This window comes from Ranitomeya imitator, chromosome 2, assembly GCF_032444005.1.
Source record: "Ranitomeya imitator isolate aRanImi1 chromosome 2, aRanImi1.pri, whole genome shotgun sequence".
Classification (NCBI taxonomy): domain Eukaryota; kingdom Metazoa; phylum Chordata; class Amphibia; order Anura; family Dendrobatidae; genus Ranitomeya; species Ranitomeya imitator.
In genome coordinates this window covers 172,667,815-172,694,777 of record NC_091283.1, presented here as the reverse complement: position 1 = coordinate 172,694,777, position 26,963 = coordinate 172,667,815, and the positions used below count along the sequence as shown (strand labels likewise).

The 26,963-nt window shown below is 41.2% G+C and overlaps 1 protein-coding gene across 22 annotated transcripts in view; it reads right to left on the bottom strand.

Annotated features, from left to right (window-relative positions):
* RALGPS1 (Ral GEF with PH domain and SH3 binding motif 1) overlaps window positions 1-26,963 on the bottom strand; it is a 953,479-nt gene that overhangs the window by 625,577 nt on the left and 300,939 nt on the right. For all 22 annotated transcript variants that reach the window (XM_069748007.1, XM_069747990.1, XM_069747991.1 and 19 more), the window contains 2 exons: window positions 23,241-23,324; window positions 8,379-8,468 (listed from right to left, as the gene is read on the bottom strand). In XM_069748007.1, coding sequence (XP_069604108.1) covers window positions 8,379-8,468; window positions 23,241-23,324 — 174 coding nt within the window. The remainder of the gene's footprint in view (window positions 1-8,378; window positions 8,469-23,240; window positions 23,325-26,963) is intronic.

The following is a 26,963-nucleotide window of genomic DNA, read 5'->3' as shown; positions in this document are numbered from 1 at the left end:
ATGAATAATTAATAATTAGCGCACTCTATTTTAGCAATATATAAAAAGATTTTATTTTTCCTAAATTCCAATAATAAGAATTAGGGTATTTCTGAAAAATCATGAGAAATTCTGGTACGAAATCTGGGATTCCAATCAGATAGGACACAATAATACCACTTTCTACTTCTATTACACTAGAAGGGGACTACATGATGTTAGATGATTGGGATTTTCTGTACTAAAAGGCTCTTCACAGCTTAGAAATTGATGGCAAATTGCTATAATATGCCATGACTTTACTACCTGTGGTGGTCTGACCTCTGAGATCCCAATGATCCAGTGAATTAATGTTATTGGGGGCCGATTTAGTACCGTATCATAGTAACATAGTAACATAGTTAGTAAGGCCGAAAAAAGACATTTGTCCATCCAGTTCAGCCTATATTCCATCATAATAAATACCCAGATCTACGTCCTTCTACAGAACCTAATAATTGTATGATACAATATTGTTCTGCTCCAGGAAGACATCCAGGCCTCTCTTGAACCCCTCGACTGAGTTCGCCATCACCACCTCCTCAGGCAAGCAATTCCAGATTCTCACTGCCCTAACAGTAAAGAATCCTCTTCTATGTTGGTGGAAAAACCTTCTCTCCTCCAGACGCAAAGAATGCCCCCTTGTGCCCGTCACCTTCCTTGGTATAAACAGATCCTCAGCGAGATATTTGTATTGTCCCCTTATATACTTATACATGGTTATTAGATCGCCCCTCAGTCGTGTTTTTTCTACACTAAATAATCCTAATTTCGCTAATCTATCTGGGTATTGTAGTTCTCCCATCCCCTTTATTAATTTTGTTGCCCTCCTTTGTACTCTCTCTAGTTCCATTATATCCTTCCTGAGCACCGGTGCCCAAAACTGGACACAGTACTCCATGTGCGGTCTAACTAGGGATTTGTACAGAGGCAGTATAATGCTCTCATCATGTGTATCCAGACCTCTTTTAATGCACCCCATGATCCTGTTTGCCTTGGCAGCTGCTGCCTGGCACTGGCTGCTCCAGGTAAGTTTATCATTAACTAGGATCCCCAAGTCCTTCTCCCTGTCAGATTTACCCAGTCGTTTCCCGTTCAGTGTGTAATGGTGATATTGATTCCCTCTTCCCATGTGTATAACCTTACATTTATCATTGTTAAACCTCATCTGCCACCTTTCAGCCCAAGTTTCCAACTTATCCAGATCCATCTGTAGCAGAATACTATCTTCTCTTGTATTAACTGCTTTACATAGTTTTGTATCATCTGCAAATATCGATATTTTACTGTGTAAACCTTTTACCAGATCATTAATGAATATGTTGAAGAGAACAGGTCCCAATACTGACCCCTGCGGTACCCCACTGGTCACAGCGACCCAGTTAGAGACTATACCATTTATAACCACCCTCTGCTTTCTATCACTAAGCCAGTTACTAACCCATTTACACACATGTTCCCCCAGACCAAGCATTCTCATTTTGTGTACCAACCTCTTGTGCGGCACGGTATCAAACGCTTTGGAAAAATCGAGATATACCACGTCCAATGACTCACCGTGGTCCAGTCTATAGCTTACCTCTTCATAAAAACTGATTAGATTGGTTTGACAGGAGCGATTTCTCATAAACCCATGCTGATATGGAGTTAAACAGTTATTCTCATTGAGATAATCCAGAATAACATCCCTCAGAAACCCTTCAAATATTTTACCAACAATAGAGGTTAGACTTACTGGCCTATAATTTCCAGGTTCACTTTTAGAGCCCTTTTTGAATATTGGCACCACATTTGCTATGCGCCAGTCCTGCGGAACAGACCCTGTCGCTATAGAGTCACTAAAAATAAGAAATAATGGTTTATCTATTACATTACTTAGTTCTCTTAGTACTCGTGGGTGTATGCCATCCGGACCCGGAGATTTATCTATTTTAATCTTATTTAGCCGGTTTCGCACCTCTTCTTGGGTTAGATTGGTGACCCTTAATATAGGGTTTTCATTGTTTCTTGGGATTTCACCTAGCATTTCATTTTCCACCGTGAATACCGTGGAGAAGAAGGTGTTTAATATGTTAGCTTTTTCCTCGTCATCTACAACCATTCTTTCCTCACTATTTTTTAAGGGGCCTACATTTTCAGTTTTTATTCTTTTACTATTGATATAGTTGAAGAACAGTTTGGGATTAGTCTTACTCTCCTTAGCAATGTGCTTCTCTGTTTCCTTTTTGGCAGCTTTAATTAGTTTTTTAGATAAAGTATTTTTCTCCCTATAGTTTTTTAGAGCTTCAATGGTGCCATCCTGCTTTAGTAGTGCAAATGCTTTCTTTTTACTGTTAATTGCCTGTCTTACTTCTTTGTTTAGCCACATTGGGTTTTTCCTATTTCTAGTCCTTTTATTCCCACAAGGTATAAACCGCTTACACTTCCTATTTAGGATGTTCTTAAACATTTCCCATTTATTATCTGTATTCTCATTTCTGAGGATATTGTCCCAGTCTACCAGATTAAGGGCATCTCTAAGCTGTTCAAACTTTGCCTTCCTAAAGTTCAATGTTTTTGTGACTCCCTGACAAGTCCCCCTAGTGAAAGACAGGTGAAACTGCACAATATTGTGGTCGCTATTTCCTAAATGCCCAACAACCTGCAGATTTGTTATTCTGTCAGGTCTATTAGATAGTATTAGGTCTAAAAGTGCTGCTCCTCTGGTTGGATTCTGCACCAATTGTGAAAGATAATTTTTCTTGGTTATTAGCAGAAACCTGTTGCCTTTATGGGTTTCACAGGTTTCTGTTTCCCAGTTAATATCCGGGTAGTTAAAGTCCCCCATAACCAGGACCTCATTATGGGTTGCAGCTTCATCTATCTGCTTTAGAAGTAGACTTTCCATGCTTTCTGTTATATTTGGGGGTTTGTAACAGACTCCAATGAGAATTTTGTTACCATTTTTCCCTCCATGAATTTCAACCCATATGGACTCGACATCCTCATTCCCTTCGCTATTATCCTACCTTAAAGTGGACTTTAGACAAGACTTTACATAGAGACAAACCCCTCCTCCTCTCCGATTTTTACGATCCTTTCTAAACAGACTGTAACCCTGTAAGTTAACTGCCCAGTCATAGCTTTCATCTAACCATGTCTCGGTTATTCCCACTATGTCAAAGTTACCTGTAGATATTTCTGCTTCTAGTTCTTCCATCTTGTTTGTCAGGCTTCTGGCGTTTGCGAGCATGCAGTTTAGAGGATTTTGTTTTGTTCCAATCTCCTCACTGTGGATTGTTTTAGAAATGTTCTTACCTCCCTTCTGAGTATGTTTTCCTGGGTCGTCTTTGTTCGAGTCTAATGTTTTTCTTCCCGTCCCCTCTTCTTCTAGTTTAACGCCCTCCTGATGAGTGTAGCGAGTCTTCTGGCGAATGTGTGTTTCCCAGGTTTGTTGAGGTGTAGTCCGTCTCTGGCGAGGAGTCCATCATACCAGTAATTCACACCGTGGTCCAGGAATCCAAATCCTTGTTGTCTGCACCATCGTCTTAGCCAGTTGTTTGCATCAAGGATCCTGTTCCATCTCCTTGTGCCATGCCCGTCTACTGGAAGGATAGAAGAAAAAACTACCTGTGCATCCAGTTCCTTTACTTTCTTCCTCAACTCTTCAAAGTCCTTGCAGATTGTCGGTAGGTCCTTCCTTGCCGTGTCATTGGTGCCAACATGTATCAGAAGAAATGGGTGGACGTCCTTGGAGCTGAAGAGCTTTGGTATCCTATCGGTCACATCCTTGATCATCGCACCTGGAAGGCAGCATACTTCTCTTGCAGTTATGTCCGGTCTGCAGATGGCTGCTTCGGTGCCTCTCAGTAGTGAGTCTCCCACCACCACCACTCTTCGTTGCTTCTTGGCTGTACTTTTTGCTGTCACTTGTTGCTGTGTGCCCTTTTCTTTTTTGCTTGCTGGTATTGCTTCATTCTTAGGTGTGCCATCTTCATCCTCTACAAAGATTTGATATCGGTTCTTCAGTTGTGTGGTTGGTGATTTCTCCATGGTCTTCTTGCTTCTTTTGGTCACATGCTTCCACTCATCTGCTTTTGGAGGTTCTCTGACACTTTTTGCACCTTCTGTGACCAGTAGAGATGCTTCTGTTCTGTCTAGAAAGTCTTCATTCTCTTTGATGAGTTTCAAAGTTGCTATTCTTTCTTCCAGACCCCGCACCTTTTCTTCTAAAAGGGCCACTAGTCTACACTTCTGACAGGTGAAATTGGATTCTTCTTCTGGTCGATCTGTGAACATGTAGCACATGCTGCAGCTCACCATGTAGGTTGTCACATCTGCCATGTTGCTCCTAGATCCTGCTGACTTGCTGTGTGTTTTCCTTCTTGTGTAATCTACTCAGCCAAGCTCTCTTGCAATAATGTCCTACAGGCAAAAATTCGGTGATGCTTTCGAAGCAGCTGGTCCCGGCTGTACCCAACGATCTTCTAGCTTAGGGAGACTTCGCTTCTCCCAGAAGGCACCTGGAATATGCAAATTAGCCTCCTGAAGCTTGAATCCCTGGTTTGGTGATGCTTTCGAAGCAGCTGGTCCCGGCTGTACCCAACGATCTTCTAGCTTAGGGAGACTTCGCTTCTCCCAGAAGGCACCTGGAATATGCAAATTAGCCTCCTGAAGCTTGAATCCCTGGTTTGGTGATGCTTTCGAAGCAGCTGGTCCCGGCTGTACCCAACGATCTTCTAGCTTAGGGAGACTTCGCTTCTCCCAGAAGGCACCTGGAATATGCAAATTAGCCTCCTGAAGCTTGAATCCCTGGTTTGGTGATGCTTTCGAAGCAGCTGGTCCCGGCTGTACCCAACGATCTTCTAGCTTAGGGAGACTTCGCTTCTCCCAGAAGGCACCTGGAATATGCAAATTAGCCTCCTGAAGATTGAATCCCTGGTTTGGTGATGCTTTCGAAGCAGCTGGTCCCGGCTGTACCCAACGATCTTCTAGCTTAGGGAGACTTCGCTTCTCCCAGAAGGCACCTGGAATATGCAAATTAGCCTCCTGAAGCTTGAATCCCTGGTTTGGTGATGCTTTCGAAGCAGCTGGTCCCGGCTGTACCCAACGATCTTCTAGCTTAGGGAGACTTCGCTTCTCCCAGAAGGCACCTGGAATATGCAAATTAGCCTCCTGAAGCTTGAATCCCTGGTTTGGTGATGCTTTCGAAGCAGCTGGTCCCGGCTGTACCCAACGATCTTCTAGCTTAGGGAGACTTCGCTTCTCCCAGAAGGCACCTGGAATATGCAAATTAGCCTCCTGAAGCTTGAATCCCTGGTTTGGTGATGCTTTCGAAGCAGCTGGTCCCGGCTGTACCCAACGATCTTCTAGCTTAGGGAGACTTCGCTTCTCCCAGAAGGCACCTGGAATATGCAAATTAGCCTCCTGAAGCTTGAATCCCTGGTTTGGTGATGCTTTCGAAGCAGCTGGTCCCGGCTGTATCCTCTTTAGCAAAGCCCTAATCAAACTATGGTTGTGGCCTCTTCTTTCTCAGGATTAGTTGAGGACTTTAAGCCAAATATTGTCATTTTTGAATTTTGAAATACCCCTTTAAAGGGAACCTGTCACCTGAATTTGGCGGGACTGGTTTTGGGTCATATGGGCGGAGTTTTCAGGTGTTTGATTCACCCTTTCCTTACCTGCTGGCTGCATGCAGGCTGCAATATTGGATTGAAGTTCATTCTCTGTCCTCCATAGTACACGACTGCACAAGGCAAGATTGCTTTGCGCAGGCGTGTACTATGGAGGACAGAGAATGAACTTCAATCCAGTATTGCAGCCAGCATGCAGCCAGCGGGTAAGGAAAGGGTGAATCAAACACCTGAAAACTCCGCCCATATGACCCAAAACCAGTCCCGCCAAATTCAGGTGACAGAGTCCCTTTAACACTTAAAGGGCCTGCCCAACTTTGCACAGATATTTTATAATGTTCAATGCATTTAAAAAAACACACACAAAAAAAACAACTTTAAGATTAGCATTAATATCCCACTGATTTGTGTATACAGCTCAATGAAGACCATGGTTATACTACCTTCTATCTGTCCTTTGCTTCTTGCTAACCTATCACATATATGCGAGCATAAAGCAGGGAACATATTGGGGGTATGACTGAATGATTTACTTGTAGTCTCTAACAATACACAGGTCTGAATAAAGGCCCATGAGATTCTCCCTAGCATTATAGGGGTTTTATCAGCTTACTGTTCAGGTGCACAGAGCTCCTCTGTCTCCGAGCCTGCGGAGGATAGGGGTGCTCCTGAAGATTGACAGCTCAGTTTGAGGGCATGGTTGCATAGCTTGCCTAAACTGTGCAGTTTATGATGCAATGGGCAGAAGCAGATTTCCTCTTCAGCATCAGAGGAGCACAGAGACTGGCTAGATCTAGTTATATCAGCTGGTCTAGAGCACGAACAGAAAAGAGATTGCCTAGGGCAGGGGTCCCCAACTCCAGTCCTCAAGGCCCACCAACATGTCATGTTTTCAGGATTTCCTTAGTCTTGCCCAGGTAATAATTGCATCACCTGTGCAATGCAAAGGAAATCCTGAAAACATGACCTGTTGGTGGGCCTTGAGGACTGGAGTTGGGGACCCCTGGCTTAGGGGACTGGCCACCGCTGATAGACAGTGATGAGCGTGTGTACTCGTTGCTCAGGTGGTCTCCAAGTATTTGTTAGTGTTCGGAGATTAAGTTTTCATCGCCTCAGCAGTATGATTTGCGGCTACTAGACAGCTTGATTACATGTGGGGATTCCCTAGCAACCAGGCAACCCCCACATGTACTCAGGCTGGGTAGTAGCTGTAAATCATTCAGCTGCAGTGATGAAAACTAAATCTCCGAACACTAACAAATACTCGGAGACCACCCGAGCGTGCTCAGGAAAACCCGAGGAATGAGTACACTCGCTCATCACTAGTGGCCAGTAACCTAGGCATCAATCAGTAAGCCATAAAATAAAAAATCCCTCCACTTGTTTATACAAGCACTTCACGACTTTACACATTTACTGTATGATGGTGAGACAACCCCTTTAATGGGAAGGTTAGAAAACACAGAGATCCTGTTGGTAGCCAAAAATGAACACTTCTTTGCTCTCGCTAGTTTCCATACATAAAAAAGGCCTTCTTTAGGGGAAAAAAATATCTTAAAATGGAAAGAAGATTAACATGTATGTGTCAGTATATCGAAGCAAGACTGAATAGCCATTAAACCGGTGATTTATAGAAACAAATAAGTCGCTGTCAGAACAATTTACTTTTTGCAGCTTCTCTGTTTATATTCGTATCGGTGGACTTGTGAAACTGCTACCGATAAGCATAAATTCTGTAATAAGCTTTGATTTGCAATTAATCATGTGGCCAATCTAAGGCTGGAATACAGCGCCGGCTGTTTACACGGGGTCTTGGGCGGTTTATAGCTCACATTTGTGCAATTAATGATAGATGTTTACCGAATCTGGGTTCTTAAGAAAATGAGGGGGCGGCCTGCAATCTCTGCTCTTTTAAATGCACTTTTAAAAGAAAGCAATCCAATTTGTATTATTTTACAACATTTCTTGACGAAGGTACTTTCTTAAAATGATGGTCTACCCCCGTTAATAATTGCATAATGAAATATTCAAGCAAGGACTGTGCTAATGGTTTGGGTGGCTTCCTAAATCAGGTACCCCGGCCATAGACAGACGCCTGTCAATTGTCACATTGGTAAGAAGGAAAGATTGAAAAGGGACTAGGAAATGACTGTAATATTTTACTATTCAATGTTTTCATATACAATTTCTTCTGGAAACATTTTCTTTCCTTGTTTTTAGACTTTAAAAGTCAACTGCATCGGTTGTTATTAAAACGGGTCATGAACTTGATTGGGAAATCCCGACCATCAGGTGTGGCATTAAAGCAAATGTCTTGTACATGAATTATGAGTTCCCCTATCATTGTATTCAGATTGATGGCATCGTACATATCTAATAACATGTGCTTACGTTTTACTTGACTTATACATACATTTTCATATGACATGTTTCCATAGTGGATTAATGGAAACTACCTTGAAGAATTCCAATAAAACGAAATACCAAAATGCAGATGTTGTGTCTGCAGCGTATGAGCCATAATGCAGAACAAATTAACCTAATGTAAGGCCTTTGTTTATTAACTCACTGAAGCCTGATGATTTTTTGAGTCTCTCCTCAGTTCACCAAATCGTCTTCTTTGCTTAGTCATATGTGATTACACGAAACCTGGGTGATGACCAATACAGCTGCCAATAGCACTCCGAAAGTGGTCAACATGTGGTGAGAAAAGCAAATAAAAACATAGGATACCATATAAACCCTTACCTTGGCTATCTTGATAAAATGGCTCAGTATTTCAGCTCTAATTTTTAGAGTCTGTGTTGTTAGGATTTCTCGGACAACCCAGAAGCTGACCTGAAATGACACAAGAAAAAAATTGGGGCAAAGCAGAACATGTGAATCCTATGCTATACTTGCTGTTGGGGGGTCAGTTGGTCCGGTCACAATAGTGTCCCACATTCCCCTGTGTGAATGAAGTGGTAGTGACAATGTGAGACCACCTCTGCTTTAGTTGCACCTGCTCAGTACTGCTGCATTCACATGGCATTAGTTTTCACTGCCAGATTCCCAGAGATCAAACATTTACCATCCTTAAAATGCTCTTTATTGAACAACCCCTTAACAAAAAAAATCTGAAAAATGGCAGTCCTGTTTTGTTTTCCATAAATCTGCACTTGAACCAATGTGTAAGTTTACCCTAAGTAATTGCTGACAGAGACAATACAAAGAAATGAAGAAAAATAATGAAAACAAATTTATTTCAAAACATTATAAAATTTATTAGCATTTCATCTTGTTTTTTTTCCAGCCCCTGTCCACTGTACATAAAGCAGATGTCGTTTCTCATTAATAGTGAGACTTCATTTCTTCCAGGCTATGTAGAAATGAGGTAAGACATGATAAGCAGCCAACCACGGATTAACGTGTACAGTCTCTGCCGCCTATGTCAATTATTCTGTGGCCGGGGAGGCCTGCTTTGGGTCTCTCCTATATTGTATAACAATGATCGGCCGCTGACCTTTGTTTTGTGTGGGCGGCTGCTTTCCAAAATCTAACTTTCAGGATTTACATGTCATAAAATAAATAATGTTTGATTTTTGTTCCAGTGAAGAATATTAAATTCATTTGTAAAATCATATTTCACGGCTGTCTACTACAACTCCCAGCATGTTCTGTGGAGGTGCGGATGTGCAACAACCACAGAGGCAACTAATCTTATTCATCTTTATTACCTTCACATTTTACAGTTTTGTTTTTATTGTGCAGCTAACAAAAAGTAGCAACCTGGAAATCATCAACAAGCAGGCTATCCTAAGGTGATGGACTTTAGATACTGTTCACAGCCATGCTGATGTAAACATAGCCTAAAAGTGCCCATACACTTTAGATAGCTGTTGAGGATTTTCAGTCAACATGATTGATAATGGCTTCCATGTTTTTGTTGCCTAATTATCCACCTCTGGGTGTTTTTTTTCTTTAATGCAGGTAATTGGGGCTCTTTGCTTCTGTCATTGGATCTCATTAAAGATACTGCAATGCCTTCTACAGCCTCTGTGTCACACTGTCTATTGCTGGCTGCTGAATGAGTTACCTGAGAATCCGTCAGTAAGCTCGCTATGCTGCTCTGATTAGGATTGTGTAACACTTATCCATCTTTTACAGAGTTACTCTTGGCTGATTTAGAACCACAGACCACATCAAAGTTGAATGTTCACTGAATTAAAACCCATTTGCAAGATGAATTTTAGCCACCAGTATAGAAAAATATTGAGAATTGAGATTCCTCAGTGGTTGATACCTTTTAATGGCTAACTGAAAAGATGGTAACAAATTGCAAGCTTTCGAGACTACACAGGTCTCTTCATTGGGATCCATCAAACCAAATAGTAATAAAACAACCCAGCAAAAGCAGCTTGCTGCCAATTTCCAGGTAGCCATACACTGGTTAGTTCTACTTCTCAAGACTGAGAGCTGTTCATCATTACTATCATCCTGTTGGGCTATAGTTGCTTCACTTACACCTCTACACCTCCTGTAGTACCATCATTGCCAGGTTTTACATCTATAGTGAGGAAACATGTTGAGTATACAACTAGATGGGCATCTAAAGCCCCACATATCAGAGTCCACATAGTAAAAAGAAAAAAAAAAGAGACATGGCCTACTGTAATCCAATGCCAATCGAGTTGCACTTGAGTGCTCTCTTGTTTTTTGTACTTTGGTCCGCTAATCAGATCAAAGTTATCTCCATTTGTTCTTTTTATTTCTTGTTTTTTTTATATGGACCATTGATCTGGGAAAAAAATTATCGCTATCTAGGCCCATAGAATATATAATTTGTTCACTGAGTAAGTAATGAGAGAAGCATGGGAAACCACTACTCGAGAATGGTAAATATGGACCAAATGCGGATGAAAATCTGATTCAGCACATAATGAAAACTGGGCATTTTTTTTGCATCCAAAAAATCTGATATGTTAATCCAATATTTTTTGTGCTTTCAGAGAAAGATGGCAGGGCTTTGAAAACCTGTAGTTGTAGCCACATTGGCTGGAAACAAGCAGCCCTTATAGAAATTAAATTTTACCGCCTACCACACCCTTGGTGCTGAGACAACTTTACTATCTCAAAAGCTCAGCAAGGCCCTAAACCAAACATTTATACCGTAAAATAAAATAAAAAAAGAACCCCAAGAGTGTCCTGTAGCTTTTTTTACATGACTAGATAAAAAAATGAAAAGGGTGGGGGATGTATGATGCTTCCAAGAAGCTTTTTCAATTTGGTGAAAACAGCAGCAAGAGAGAGAGATTATATCCATGTGAAAGTGACCTAATTAAGTTAATCCATTCATCCCACTGCCGGATTTCTTAATTGGACTCCGCATTTGCAACTATGAATTCAGGAAATTAAAAAAAAGGTATGGTAAATATTGTTTAATTTTCATCAGCAGATAATTAGGGATAGTAAAAGTTACTGATGCAAACATGTGTAGTCAGTGGTTTTTGGAGACTGAAATCCTAGAGTACAAAGCTTATTACCATGAGGGGAAAAAAGAGACTATTCCCATAGAACACTCCTTTTTGGCCTTCACTACTGATGGTCTAAATGTAAAGGGGTTGCTTCATCAAAAGGTTGAAAGGATGTTGCCAAATAGTTGGCATTTCATGCCAGCATTCAAATGAATAGTCATCCATGTAGTACACAGATGCTCTGTTAGGCTGGGTTTCGATTCATCAGTTGTGTCTGGTTGGTTGGTTTATGCCAAAGCTGGACACAACTCATGAAAAAGTTATATTCTTTGTCCGGCTCAGAAAACGCTGCACGTTTCATTTTCCGATTCGGAACTACCGTAACACCAATTTGGTGCCACAGAGGTGCTGGATGATTGCAAATAATCCTAAAAAAAACTATGAGGTCAGTTTCCCTCTGGTGTTTATGTACCACGCTGGAGGGAAGAACCGTAGGCTGACCTGATAAGTGGATAAAAGGCCTTAGTAGCTCACCATTCAGGCTTATGGTGCTCAGAATGGGAAGCCCTCTCGAGACATAAGGTAAGGGGATGTCGAGATGCAACAACCATCTGAAGGTAGAAATGCTGTTTATTACTTCGCAAAGAGTAGAAAACAATTATCAAGTCTAAATATCAGAAAATTCTAAGAATCTTTTCACACTTATGAAGTCGAAACAACGTGACTGTAGGAAAATAGCTGGCAACCTCCAGTAATTCAAGTCATCGAGTCTATAAGAATATAATGTAGTATTAAAAAGGTTTGAGGCATCTTGTAGCTACTGCCCAACATAACATCCACAGCTATTATGGAAATAAATGACCTGATGCCATGTGAAGAGCGATTAAAGAATTTGCAGACATATCATTTTTGGTAATGGAATTTCCATAAAGCATGAAGTGGGGATGAATTTATAGATGATAAACAGATCTCCATTTAAGATGTGCGACATATTCCTAGCACAACCTTCCAGTAATGTAAAGTGAAAAGTGCATTCCTGCTTCCATACTTAAAATGGAAAATGTGTAAGTTACTTCTGTATTTAGTCATATCACATAGCAACCAAAATGGTCTCTATAGTAAGGAAAGGCCTGCACTTTGTACATTGTAGGTGTCCGATGACCCGCTGTCAGCGCTAGACATAACACATAGGATGGTGTACACAATGAAAACTGTTCTTACCACTAAGGCCGCCGTCACACATGCGAGTTTTACGGACGTAAGAGCGCAGAATCTACGTCCGTAAAACTCGCAAAAAATACGGCACAATTATTCTCTATGCCCCTGCTCCTATTTGCCGTATTTTACTGATCAGTATTATACGGCTTTCTACGGCCGTACAAAATCGCAGCATGCTGCGTTTGTCACCGTACTGCGCAAGAAATACGCCAATGAAAGTCTATGGAAGCGTGAAAAATACGGATCACACACGGACAAGCAGTGTGACTTGCGAGAAATACGCAGCGCTGTTAGAGAGAAAAGCCGGTAATTCAGTTCGGTGTACAGTAAAATCACACTGACAGCTTACAGTAGAATAGGTAGAATAAATGTGTACACATAGAATAGGTATATATATATGTCAGTGAGACACATATATGTATATATATTAATATTTATTCCAGCGCTATACAGCTTGAAAGCCGGTAATTCAATTACCGGCTTTTTCTTTCTCCTTCCTAAAACCCGACATGATTTGAGACATGGTTTACATACAGTAAACCATGTCTTCTCTCCATTTTTTTTGCAGATTCCACACTACTAATGTCAGTAGTGTGTATCTGCAAAATTTGGCCGTTCTAGCTCTTAAAATAAAGGGTTAAATGGCGGAAAAAATTGGCGTGGGCTCCCGCGCAATTTTCTCCGCCAGAGTAGTAAAGCCAGTGACTGAGGGCAGATATTAATAGCCTGGAGAGGGTCCATGGTTATTGGCCCCCCCCCCTGGCTAAAAATATCTGCCCCCAGCCACCCCAGAAAAGGCATATCTGGAAGATGCGCCTATTCTGGCACTTGGCCACTCTCTTCCCATTCCCGTGTAGCGGTGGGATATGGGGTAATGAAGGGTTAATGCCACCTTGCTATTGTAAGGTGACATTAAGCCAAATTAATAATGGAGAGGCGTCAATTATGACACCTATCCATTATTAATCCAATTGTAGTGAAGGGTTAAATAAAACACAAACACATTATTTAAAATTATTTTAATGAAATAAAAACAATGGTTGTTGCAGTATTTTATTCAACGCCCAATCCAGTCACTGAAGACCCTCGTTCTGTGAGTAAAAAAACATAATAAACCAACAATATACTTACCCTCCGCAGATCTGTAACGTCCAACGATGTAAATCCTTCTGAAGGGGTTAAAACATTTTGCAGCAAGGAGCTGTGCTAATGCAGGCTGCTCCTCGCTGCAAAACCCCAGGGAATGAGGCTAAAAATAGATCAATGATCTATATTTAGCTTCATTTGCGGTGAGGCGCCCTCTGCTGGCTGTTCATAGATCGTGGGAAAGCTAGGTAATTTCCCACGATCTATGAACAGCCAGCAGAGGGCGGGAGCCCACGCCAATTTTTTCCGCCATTTAACCCTTTATTTTAAGAGCTAGAACGGCCAAATTTTGCAGATACACACTACTGACATTAGTAGTGTGGAATCTGCAAAAAAAATGGAGAGAAGACATGGTTTACTGTATGTAAACCATGTCTCAAATCATGTCGGGTTTTAGGAAGGAGAAAGAAAAAGCCGGTAATTGAATTACCGGCTTTCAAGCTGTATAGCGCTGGAATAAATATTAATATATATACATATATGTGTCTCACTGACATATATATATATATATACCTATTCTATGTGTACACATTTATTCTACCTATTCTACTGTAAGCTGTCAGTGTGATTTTACTGTACACCGCACTGAATTACCGGCTTTTCTCTCTAATATATGTGTCTACTGACATATATATATATATATATATATATATATATATATATATATAGAGAGACAGTATATATATATTTTCTTTTCTTTTTGGGACACATGGATCACTTCTATAGCGGTATGTTGATTTTGCTAGCCTGCGAGAAAACCACGCAGTACGGATGCCATACGGATTACATACGGAGGATGCCATGCGCAAAAAACGCTGACACACCCTGCCTACGGAGGAGCTACGGACCACTTTTTTCGGGACTTTTCAGCGTATTACGGCCGTAATATACGGACCGTATTGTTTTACGCTGTGTGTGACGCCGGCCTAAGGGTTTGGAGGACCCAAGTCTTGCTACAAACTATTATTTAAAGGGGTTGTCCACCCCCGGTGAAATCTACAATAAGAACTGTAGCTTGCCAAATCCTAACAGCAATGCGCGCACCACTAGGATTCAACACCACTTATCATCATGTGACTACACATGTTTTATTTGCACAATTGCGGTCATGTGCGGAGTAGAGTCTCAGCCCTGAACAGCAATATTAACTTTCTAAAGATACGCGGCTGAAACTCTATTCGGCACAATACCACAAGTACGTTAATCGCATACTTAGGGGTCACATGACAATCGATGGAAACAGTAAGCAGAGCCGGATTCTAAACAGTGTGCACATTACACACCACTAGAATTTGGCAAACTTTAGCGCTTGCCGAAGTTTCAAAGGGGTGGACAACCCCTTTAACCCCTTAGCGACCGCCGATACGCCTTTTAACGGCGGCCGCTAAGGGTACTTAAACCACAGCGCCGTTAATTAATTAGTGTGCCTGCCATGATCTGCCAGCAGAGACCCAGCAACCTATGAGAATTTTCTCATTGGTTGCTGGGTTTTGATTACTGTAATATGTCCAATTACAGTGATCAAAACCCCTAATATTTAATAAATATGGCAGCACTTGGGCTGTACCTCTCTCTTCTCTCCTTGTAGTTGTTCTAGGAGAGAAGAGACAGAGACTACAGTTCAAGTGCTGCCCTGTCAGTTACAAAAAAACACTTTATTTATATCCGCCAGCATCCAATTTTACCCACCCCCGTTCTCCGTAATCCCTGCATCATCAGCAGAGGATTATAAAAAAAATAAAAAAAATTATAATTTAAAAAAATTTTTTTTTTAGGGTTAGGGTTAGGGGAGGAATTAGATAAAATGGCCCGCAGAACTTTCAGCGCGGAGCAAGCTTACAGCCTGCTTTGCTCCGGCAGCGAAACAGATTCTGCCCCTGAAGTTGAGCAGCTTTCAGACAGTGATGACGACTCTTCCTCCACGGGATACCCCAGCCCGGTGGTAGCGGAGTCGGTCGTCACTGCTGAAGCTTCAGAGGCAGGACCAAGTACCGCAGTCCCCCCACTGCTGTGGTATAATGACACCTCATTTTCCCCTCAAATTCCCCCTTTTTCTGCAGTCCCTGGAATAAAAGTAGATGTCGCCAATTTTACCCCCATTGATTTTTTTGAAATTTTCATTAGCCCCGAAGTCCTGCAATTAATCGTCCACCAAACAAACCTATATGCCCGGCAATATATTTCCCAAAAACCCACTGCCTTTCATTCCCGTTCCTGGATCCCCACAAATGTCCCCGAAATAAAAAAATTCTTAGGCCTCACCCTGAATATGGGTATAGTAAAAAAAAACCACTCTCCGCTCTTACTGGGCAACAAAAGCTGTCCACTGCACCCCTGTATTTGCAGCCATCATGTCCCGAGCCCGTTACGAAGCCCTGATGAGATTCCTCCACTTCAGTGACAATTCCCAAGCTCTCCCAAGAACTGACCCCAACTACGATCGGCTAAATAAATTAAGACCCCTAATTTCCCTCCTAAAAACTTCCTTTCTAAATTCCTATACCCCAGAGCAAAATGTGGCAGTCGACGAGTCCTTGATGAGCTACAAGGGCCGTCTGTTATTCCGCCAATTTATTCCCTCCAAGAGAGCCAAATACGGCGTAAAATTATATAAAGCTTGCAAGAGCTCATCAGGGTACAAGTCGACCTTCTTAAATTTATGAAGGTAGGGACCGCCAAATAAACCCCGCAAACTGCCCCCAAACAATTGGTATCCCAGGCAAAATTGTCTGGGAGCTAATGACGCCCTTTCTCAATCAAGGGTACCACGTGTATACCGACAACTATTACACGAGCATCCCCCTATACAAATCCCTCCATGCTGCAAATACAGGGGCTGGTGGGACAGTGAGGAAAAACAGAGTGGAGTTTCCGTCACAGTTGGTGTCCAGACGTTTGGAGAGGGGGCGTCATTCTCACTTGCAAGCGACCAACTTCTTGCAGTGAAGTGGAAAGACAGGAAGGACGTCTACATGCTTTCCACACTGCATACGGACACCACTGTGACGGTCAGAGAGAGGGGTGCCACCAGTGACAAAGAAAAACCTGTCTGCGTCACAGACTATAACAGACATATGGGTGGCGTAGACCTGTCAGACCAGGTTCTGCAACCATACCTGGTCAAGAGGAAGACCAGGGCGTGGTATAAAAAGGTGGGAATCTATCTAATTCAAACTGCCACATATAACAGTTTTGTGCTATATAAAAAATCTCAAGGACCACTTACGTTCCTGCACTTTCAGGAAAAAGTAGTAGAGAGCCTCATATTTGAGTCCATGGCACCAGGGGAAGCCTTCGACTGAGGATTCCCAGAGACATTCAGAACGCCATTTTCCTCACCCTGTCCCTGTCACTCCCACCCAAAGGTATCCTCAAAAAAGGTGCCGAGTTTGCAGAAAGCATGGCAGACGGAGTGATTCCCGATTCTATTGCCCCACATGCCCATCCCAACCAGGCCTTTGTATCTCCCCCTGTTTTGAGACCTACCACACCACCTACAATTATTAGTTTGTTTTTTTTCAATAATTTTTATTTTCTGCTTAGTGGCCCCAGTAGTACAATTTGGAACAATTGATAAACAATATTTTAATTAGTAGATCCCATTTTACCCCATTTCACAATTAATTCCAGAACTTGATCAATCCCATACCAAACTACTATCCCAACAAATTCTCATCCACGTACCCACGTCTGTACGCTTTAGAGTGTGGACCCCACAAATGTTCTTGCAAAGTCAGGTCATCTGAAAATTCTACGACTCGATCAATCCCATATCAAACTACTATTCCAACAAATTCTCGTCCACGTACCCACGTCTGTACGCTCTAGAGTGTGGACCCCACAAATGTTCTTGCAAAGTCAGGTCATCTGAAAATTCTACGACTCGATCAATCCCATACCAAACTATTATTCCAACAAATTCTCGTCCACGTACCTATGTCAATAAGCGTTAGAATGCGGACCCCAGAAATTATCTTGAAAAGTGAGATCGTCTGAAAATGAATTCTAGGACTTGATTACTCACAAACATTTTTGACCATTTATCTAACTTTGACTGTTTTATGACTGTCTTGCTACACAAAACTTTGGCTTCCATTTATATTACTTATATTTATGTTGATGATACGGGCATGATCATTTTATTGTAGGATTTCTAAAAAAATTAGGAAGTTCCGTACTTATACACTATGGGCTTTACTTTATGGTTCTTACTGAACCTCTGGTACCAGACAATTCTTTCTATAGAGAACTGGTTGTTTTGTGCATATAGCGGTTCTGACCTTGGCGGGTGGGAGCTTGCTATGGTGTACCACGTCTATTGGCACATTCGTCTCTCATATAGGGATTGATGGAGCTAAAAGGACGTTGTACGACCAGTCTCTAAAAGTGTCTGCCATTCTAGCCCTGATGGTGTTCTTTCATCTTTGGAACAAACTCCGCTTTGCCACATAGTTGGCTGCATTTTCCTACACATTTTGCCCTTCATTCCAGTACAGTTTATTCTTCCTGCTACAATATACGCAAATGCGGGACAACTGTTTTGTTAGCAAGACCAATTTTATAGTCAGCCATTGTGTTTTAGGAGCATGCCTCCCTCTGTGAGTAATAATTCCTGGAAGGATTTTCTTTTTTGCTCAATGTCTCTAGAAGCTTTGAATGGGTCCTGGATCTTCAATTTCAAATAAAGCCAAATTTGTCACATTGTGCCCCTTTCTGTCCATGCCCTGCAATTTGTCCAAACAGAACTTTTTGACTACATATGGGATATCGCTGCGCTCATAATAAAGTGGGTAACGAATTGTGGGGTCCACTTTTTGATGTTATTTCTGAATAAGTGAGACATTCAGGTCTAAAACAAGATTCTCGTGGAAAAAAATGAATTTTTTCAATATGACGACCTAATGTTATCAAACTCTGTGTCATACATGTGGGTTCAAATTGCTCAATATACCCCTGATTAAAATCTTTGAGGGGTGTAGTTTCCAAAACGGGGTCACTTGTGGGGGGTTTCTGCTGTTAGGCACATCTACAAACCCAAAATGGCGTCCGCTCTCACAATTAAGAGATTAAAAAGTCAAACGGCGCTCCTTCCCTTCCAAGCTCCGCAGTGCGCCCAAACAGAGGTTTACCCCCACATACGGGGTATCGACATACTCAGGACAAATTGCACAACAACTTTTGGGAACCAATTTCTCTTGCTACCCTTAGGAAAATAAAAAATTGGGGGTGAAAAGATCATTTTTGTGAAAAAAAAATGATTTTTAATTTTTTCGGCTCTATGTTATAAACTTGTGTGAAGCACTTGGGGGTTCAAAGTGTTGACCACACACCTAGATAAGTTCCTTAGGGGGTCTAGTTTCCAAAATGGTGTCACTTGTGGGGGGTTTCCACTGTTTAGGCACATCAGCGGCTCTCCAAACGTGACATGGTGTCCGATCTCAATTCCAGGGAATTCTATGTTGAAAAAGCCAAATGGCGCTCCTTCCCTTCTGAGCTCTACTGTGAACCCAAACAGTGGTCCTTCCCCACATATGGGGTATCGGCATTCTCCGGACAAATTGCACAACAAATTATGTGGTTCATTTTCTTTTTTTACACTTGTGAAAATAAAAAAAATTGGTTCTGAAGTAAAATGTTTGTGAAAAAAAGTAAAATGTTCATTTTTTCCTTCCACATTGCTTCAGTTCCTGTGCAGCAACTGAAAGGTTAATAAACTTCTTGATCGTGGTTTTGCGCACCTTGAGGGGTGCAGTTTTAGAATGGTGTCAATTTTGGGCATTTTCTGCCACATAGACCCCTCAAACTGACTTCAAATGTGAGGTGGTCCCTAAAAAAAATGGTTTTGTAAATTTTGCTGTAAAAATAAAAAATTGCTGGTCAAATTTTAACCCTTATAACTCCCTAATAAAAAAAAAAAATTTTTCCAAAATTGTGCTGATGTAAAGTAGACATATGGGAAATGTTATTTATTGACCATTTTGTGTGACATATCTCTTTGATGTAAGGAAATAAAAATTCAAATTTTGAAAATTGCTAAATTTTCGCCATATTTCCGTTTTTTTCATAAATAATCGCAAGTAATATCGAAGAAATGTTGCCACTAACATGAAGTACAATATGTCACGAAAAAACAATCTCAGAATCAGCGGGATCCGTTAAAGCGTTCCAGAGTTATGACCTCAAAGTGACAGTGGTCAGAATTGCAAAAATTGGCTTGGTCATTAAGTACCAAATTGGCTCTGTCACTAAGGGGTTAAAGAAGGTTTTCCCACAATCAAAAATTATAGGAGATAAATACTGATCACTGGGGGGTCTGACAGGTTGAGCCCCCAGTGATCCTGAGAACAGGGCTCTGCCGTGCCTTGTCGAATGGATTGACGGTTGAGCATGCACATATCCATTCATTTGTCTATGGGACTGCTGCAAATAGCTGGCCCCATAGCTAGACCTTACTGGGCATTTCATAGGTCAGACCTCCCAGAGATCAGTAATTTATTCTCTATCCCAAGTATAGAGGATAACTTTTAAGTGTGTGAAAAACCTTTTTAGGCCACTTACTCTGCTTTCTCTATCGTTCATTCACTGAAATGAAGAACAGCCAAGAACAAAGACTTGGGCACACCCTTATTTTGGGTTTGGGACCTCTACTGTTCTGTCACATCCGCTCTGTATGTCTGTGAGATGCATGAAAGAGGCTGACCTAACTCTTTTTCCAATAGATAAACCATCCCCATTCTTCAACATGTGTGCTGCATAAATAGAGAAGGGGGTTGGCTTAGGTATTAAAAGTAGTTAGACAGCTAAGCCCCTTCACACAAATGACTGACATAAGGAGGGGGAGGATCTTTTTCCTGTGTTGAAAAACCTGGAGTGGAGATGTCAGGATGCCAGACTGGAGCAGATACTGACATCTAGATAGCTTTCCTTATTTGACACATATTAGGTAAGTTTCACGTTAAACATATTAAAACTTTTTTTCCAACTTGGATATCCTGTTTAAGGCTTAAAGGGGTAGTCCCAGGAAATCAGTAAACATTTTAATTAATAGATATTAGAATAAAAATAAGTTTCACAATCTAATGTGTTAAAAAATAGTTCTTGTGCTGATATAATCTTATAAATGTGCCCCTGCTGTGCACTGTGTAATGACTGTGTCTGTTTGGTCAGGAACATGGTATGATCATTCCACAGCTCCTGGTTAAGGGTGGAAGCAAAAGGGAGTATACAGACAGGACAGCACGGGATCACAGCTGATTCTTTCTGTGAGGTAAAACAAGGTTTACATGCTTTCCCTTCTAGAAACCAACAGCTGTCATCCTGTGCTGTCCTGTCTGCGTACTCTATTTTACTTCCACTCCTAACCAGGAGATATGGTATGTTCAGACCATGTTCCTGCACGGTCAGACACAGCCATTACACAGTAACATAGTAACATAGTAAGGCCAAAAAAAGACATTTGTCCATCCAGTTCAGCCTATATTCCATCATAATAAATCCCCAGATCTACGTCCTTCCACAGAACCTAATAATTGTATGATACAATATTGTTCTGCTCCAGGAAGACATCCAGGCCTCTCTTGAACCCCTCGACTGAGTTCGCCATCACCACCTCCTCAGGCAAGCAATTCCAGATTCTCACTGCCCTAACAGTAAAGAATCCTCTTCTATGTTGGTGGAAAAACCTTCTCTCCTCCAGACGCAAAGAATGCCCCCTTGTGCCCGTCACCTTCCTTGGTATAAACAGATCCTCAGCGAGATATTTGTATTGTCCCCTTATATACTTATACATGGTTATTAGATCGCCCCTCAGTCGTCTTTTTTCTAGACTAAATAATCCTAATTTCGCTAATCTATCTGGGTATTGTAGTTCTCCCATCCCCTTTATTAATTTTGTTGCCCTCCTTTGTACTCTCTCTAGTTTCATTATATCCTTCCTGAGCACCGGTGCCCAAAACTGGACACAGTACTCCATGTGCGGTCTAACTAGGGATTTGTACAGAGGCAGTATAACGCTCTCATCATGTGTATCCAGACCTCTTTTAATGCACCCCATGATCCTGTTTGCCTTGGCAGCTGCTGCCTGGCACTGGCTGCTCCAGGTAAGTTTATCATTAACTAGGTTTCAAAAACCTGACGGCACATCCAAACATAGACTCAGTGTGAACAGGTGCTGAACCTAGAGTCGCCAACTCGTATATAGTCAAGCAAATAAGGCAGCACACTGCAGCGCTAGAACATACAAACTTGAAAAACGAAATTTGAACTGCATTACTGCACTAGAAATATGAAAAATGAGAGCTTTTAGCGCATAAAAATGGCCAATTTTATGTGTACCTGGTAGCCCCGTTACGGCATCTCCCCGTTACAGCTAAAAGCTCTAATTTTTCATATTTCTAGTGCAGTAATGCAGTTCAAATTTCGTTTTTCAAGTTTGTATGTTCTAGCGCTGCAGTGTGCTGCCTTATTTGCTTGACTATGTACGAGTTGGCGACTCTAGGTTCAGCACCTGTTCACACTGAGTCTATGTTTGGATGTGCCGGTCAGGTTTTTGAAATGTATTCTTTAGCCTTCTGATCGTGCACTCCGCCTCCTAGCTTCAGGTGTTTTAATTACAGCAGGTCCAATACCCCTCCACAGAGAGAGAATTTTAGTCTAGTAAGAGGTTTTCACATGTACCCATTCAGATGGAGACGTTTATTCTCAGCGAGGTAAGGCAAGTTTAGGACCTGGTATAAGAGAGATGCCGTAACGGGGCTACCAGGAAAACATAAAATTGGCCATTTTTATGCGCTAAAAGCTCTCATTTTTCATATTTCTATTGCAGTAATGCAGTTCAAATTTCGTTTTTCAAGTTTGTATGTTCTAGCGCTGCAGTGTGCTGCCTTATTTGCTTGACTTTATCATTAACTAGGATCCCCAAGTCCTTCTCCCTGTCAGATTTACCCAGTGGATTCCCGTTCAGTGTGTAATGGTAATATTGATTCCTTCTTCCCATGTGTATAACCTTACATTTATCATTGTTAAACCTCATCTGCCACCTTTCAGCCCAAGTTTCCAACTTATCCAGATCCATCTGTAGCAGAATACTATCTTCTCTTGTATTAACTGCTTTACATAGTTTTGTATCATCTGCAAATATCGATATTTTACTGTGTAAACCTTCTACCAGATCATTAATGAATATGTTGAAGAGAACAGGTCCCAATACCGACCCCTGTGGGACACCCCACTGGTCACAGCGACCCAGTTAGAGAATATACCACTTATAACCACCCTCTGCTTTCTATCACTAAGCCAGTAACTAACCCATTTACACACATTTTCCCCCAGACCAAGCATTCACATTTTGTGTACCAACCTCGTGTGGCACTGTATCAAACGCTTTGGAAAAATCGAGATATACCACAGCACATTTATAAGATTCTCAGCACAGGGATTTGCTTTCTTTTTTTTTTTTTTTTTTTTAACACAGCCATTTGTGTCTTCTATTGTTATTCCAAAATCTATTGATTATAGATTACTTTGCTCCTGGGACAACCCCTTTAATGTTGAGCTCCCCCCCAAACCGAATACATCCTAATATAAGTGTTTGGCCCGTAACGTGATTCTTCTTTCATTAACGAGACTCACATGGGTAGATTACAGTGTCACCTTTGGAATTGTCCTTCATACAATTGTATTGCTGTACTGGTGAAATAAATTGGGTGGTCGCTGGGACTGGGATGTAACGTCGAGTAATTTGGTGCCAATCATTACAACAATTGTTAATCTTCCAATGTCCCCCATTCTGTACCTGGTTAAAGCGTCTTGTAAAGGCGACAACATTTGGCGCTAAACTGTGTTTTTCCTTCCTGTTCCAGCCGCAGCTGGCCAGCTCCTGAAAAACAAAAAATATGTTTGGCCATTGAACTTTAGATTTACAGGAATAAAAAAAGAAATTACAAAAAAAAACAAAAAACAACTAAATTTCACCCTCGCAGTTCCCAAGCTTCTTCTTGATGTGAAAGATGACAGACTCCTGACTATACCCCATTTGCAGACATGTTACCAACAAAATAAAATTACAAATAAGTCATTTAATAACACAACATTGAGAGTCAATAATAAAAATATTACAAATCATATTCATTCATGGTGTCATGGAAAATGTATCAGTAAGTGTGTTACACTACACCCAGCATTATTTATACAGAGATCATTTACTATGGTAGGCTTTTTTTTGTTTCAGTATAAATAGTGAGATCCTGACAATGCAATTGGTTTCAAAACGTGTGACAGGTGTCCTGGCTATCAGCTGCTATATCTGGTGGTGTATATTTTTACTTTTTAAAGCAGTGTCCCAAAAGAAATCTCTAGATCCTATACATTGCAATATATGCAGCATATGGATTTTTGATATTGCATCTGTGTTAGCCTCCTAGTTCCTTTGTGCACTTTTTTTGCCATCTTTTATACCATTAAACTTAGTCTATATAACCATACCAGATATCAAGTGCATTTCAAGTGTATTCCATTGCATTACAAACTTATTTTGAAAAGTCTTAAAGAGGTTCGTTGTTTTTTTTTAAAAAAAAAAAAACATACAGTGATATCCAGCCTACAAATCCGCTCCTCACTCCAGTGGTATCTGCCAAGTGAGGAGTTATGACTGCCAGTTACGTGACTACTGATTGGCTGCAATGTCTGGAGACTGGTGGTCTGGATGTAATTTCTTCCAGTCCAGTGGATACTTTGCTTCAGCTCTGCCACTGTGAAAGAGCAAATTCCCAGGCCAAGTATAGCTGTTTTTTCTTCATTTATCAGCATAGTTCCTCACTGTCCATTTTTGTAAAAATTCTTTGTGCGGAAATGCAGTGTTTCTGCACCCATTACTATACACCAAGTATGGCAAATCCGCACATCAAAAAACGCAAGACAATCCGAAACAAATCTGTAAGTAATCCGTAAGAAATCCGCATCAATTCCACATTAAATCAGCAACCATTTTGGCCTGCGTTTTCTGCCAAGAGATACTGATTCTGAGTGGAAAAATCCCCAGACAAATCCGCAACGTGTGCACATAGCCCAAGAGTTAGACAGCTCTGAGAAATGTTCCCTGGCAGGGCCGGACTGGCCATCGGGCACTTCTGGCAGATGCCAGAAGGGCCGGTGCCAGTAGTGGGCCGCTGCACGCCGACTCACCACCCGCCCCCACCAGCGCCGCCGCATTCAACTATACCACGCCGGTACAGTTGAATGCAATGATGGAGGAGAGAGCGTCTGCTGACGTGGGCTGTGCTGTATACTGCTACGTGGGCTGTGCTGTATAGTACTGTGTGTGCTGTGCTGTATACTACTACGTGGGCTGTGCTGTATACTACTACGCGGGCTGTGTGATCTGCTATGCGGGTTGTGCTATAAACTATGCGGCTTTGCTATATACACTATGAGGGGTATATTATATTCTATGGGGAGGCCGTGTTATATACTATGGGGTATATTATATTCTATGGGGGGAGGCTGTGTTATATACTATGGGGGGAATATTATATTCTATGGGGGAAGCTGTGTTATATACTATGGGGGGCTACAATATATTATATGGGGGGCCACATTATATATTATGGGGAGGTGAGCTGTATTATATTCTATGGGGGCTGTATTAGATTTTATGAGGGATGATTGCATCATACTCTGATGGGGCTGCATTATATTCTGTGGGGAGGTGGGCTGTATTCTATTCTATTTAAGGCTACATTATATTCTATGGGGGGGCTGTATTATATTTATATTCTTTGAGGGGTGATTGCATCATACTCTATGAGGGGGCTGCATTAAACTATGAGGGGGGCTGCATTATATTCTATGGGGTGGCTGCATCATACTCTGGGGTGGCATTATATTCTGTAGGGTGGTGGCTGCATTATACTATATGTGGGATGCATTATACTTTATCAAGGACTATGGGGAATATGTTATACTATATGAAGAACTATGGGGTGCATTATACTGTGGGAAGTGAATTGTACTACATGGATGACTATGGCGGTGCATTATACTATATGGGGCACTATGAGGAGTGTATTATGCTATATGGAGGACTGAGCAGTGTATTTTAATATATGGAGGGCTATGGGGTGTATTTTACTAAACAAGTAAAATGCTGCATATTCAGATTGTTTTTGCTGGAACAAAAATCATTGTTCTCAGCAGCACTTCATCGGTGTAAACTGTAGATGTGCTGCTGATAACATGATACTTTATGGTGATCTGTTAGTGATCTATTAGTGACAGTTCTGTCCAATCATTATTCCTCAGCTGGTGGAAAGAGGCCGGGAAACAAGCGTTGAACAACTTCAGTATTGTCGATCAAACTCATTTAGCGGCCTGAACTCCGCGCTTGTAAGTACAACCGAAATGCTTTTGTGTGATGTGCAATATGTTAGCATTTTGGGCCCCATTTTAAACTTTGGCTAGGGCCCCACTTTGCCTAAAACCGGTCCTGCCTACAAGTGTACAAAGATATTATACAGTCACTATGTGACAAGTGGGCCTGTGTAACTTCAAATGCCAGGGCTGAATTTTAGTCCCAGTCCGGCCCTGTTGCCTGGTATACTTACTTCATTCAACTTTGTTTTCATTTTGTTATTTTTTGAGTGTTCATAATAGTTGTATATGGAAACCTAAAATGTTTATAGATGGATTAAGAAGTTGTTTGCAAGTATTCGATCTATGTACAACTACGAAGTCTTAGGACAGTAGAAAGTTGCTTTGAAATCCAGGCAGTTTCCGATTGGCCAACTAGATTCTTGCCCGCCTGTTCTGGCAATTGAAGAGAATCTTGACAGAGTGTATAATGACCACTGTCGAGATTTTGTTCCCCATTTTATTTTTTCCTTTTTTTTTATACTTTTATATATTTTTGTTCTGTATTCTCTGTTTTCTATATATATATATATATATATATATATATATATATATATATATATATATATATATATATATATATATAAATCCTAGCCCACAGAGCCCTGCATGAAAAAGTGATTGAACCTTACAATGCTATGGAGGAATTTGGGCCACTCATCTTTACAGAATTGTTGTCGTTCAGCCACATTGGAGGGTTTGCGATCATGAACAGACTTTTTAATTTCATTCCACAGCATCTCAATTGGATTAAGGTCAGGACTTTGTCTAGACTTTGTCTCTAGACTACTCCAAAGTCTTAATTGTATTTTTCTTAAGCAATTCAGAGGTGGTTTTGCTGGTGTGTGTATCATTGTCCTGAGGCATAACCCAACTGCACTTCAGTTTGAGGTCATGAACAGATTGCTGGACATTCTCCTTTAGGACTTTGTCTAGACTACTCCAAAGTCTTAATTGTATTTTTCTTAAGCAATTCAGAAGTGGTTTTGCTGGTGTGTGTATCATTGTCCTGAGGCATAATCCAACTGCACTTCAGTTTGAGGTCATGAACAGATTGCTGGACATTCTCCTTCAGGATTTTTTGTTAGACAGCAGAATTCATGGCTCCATT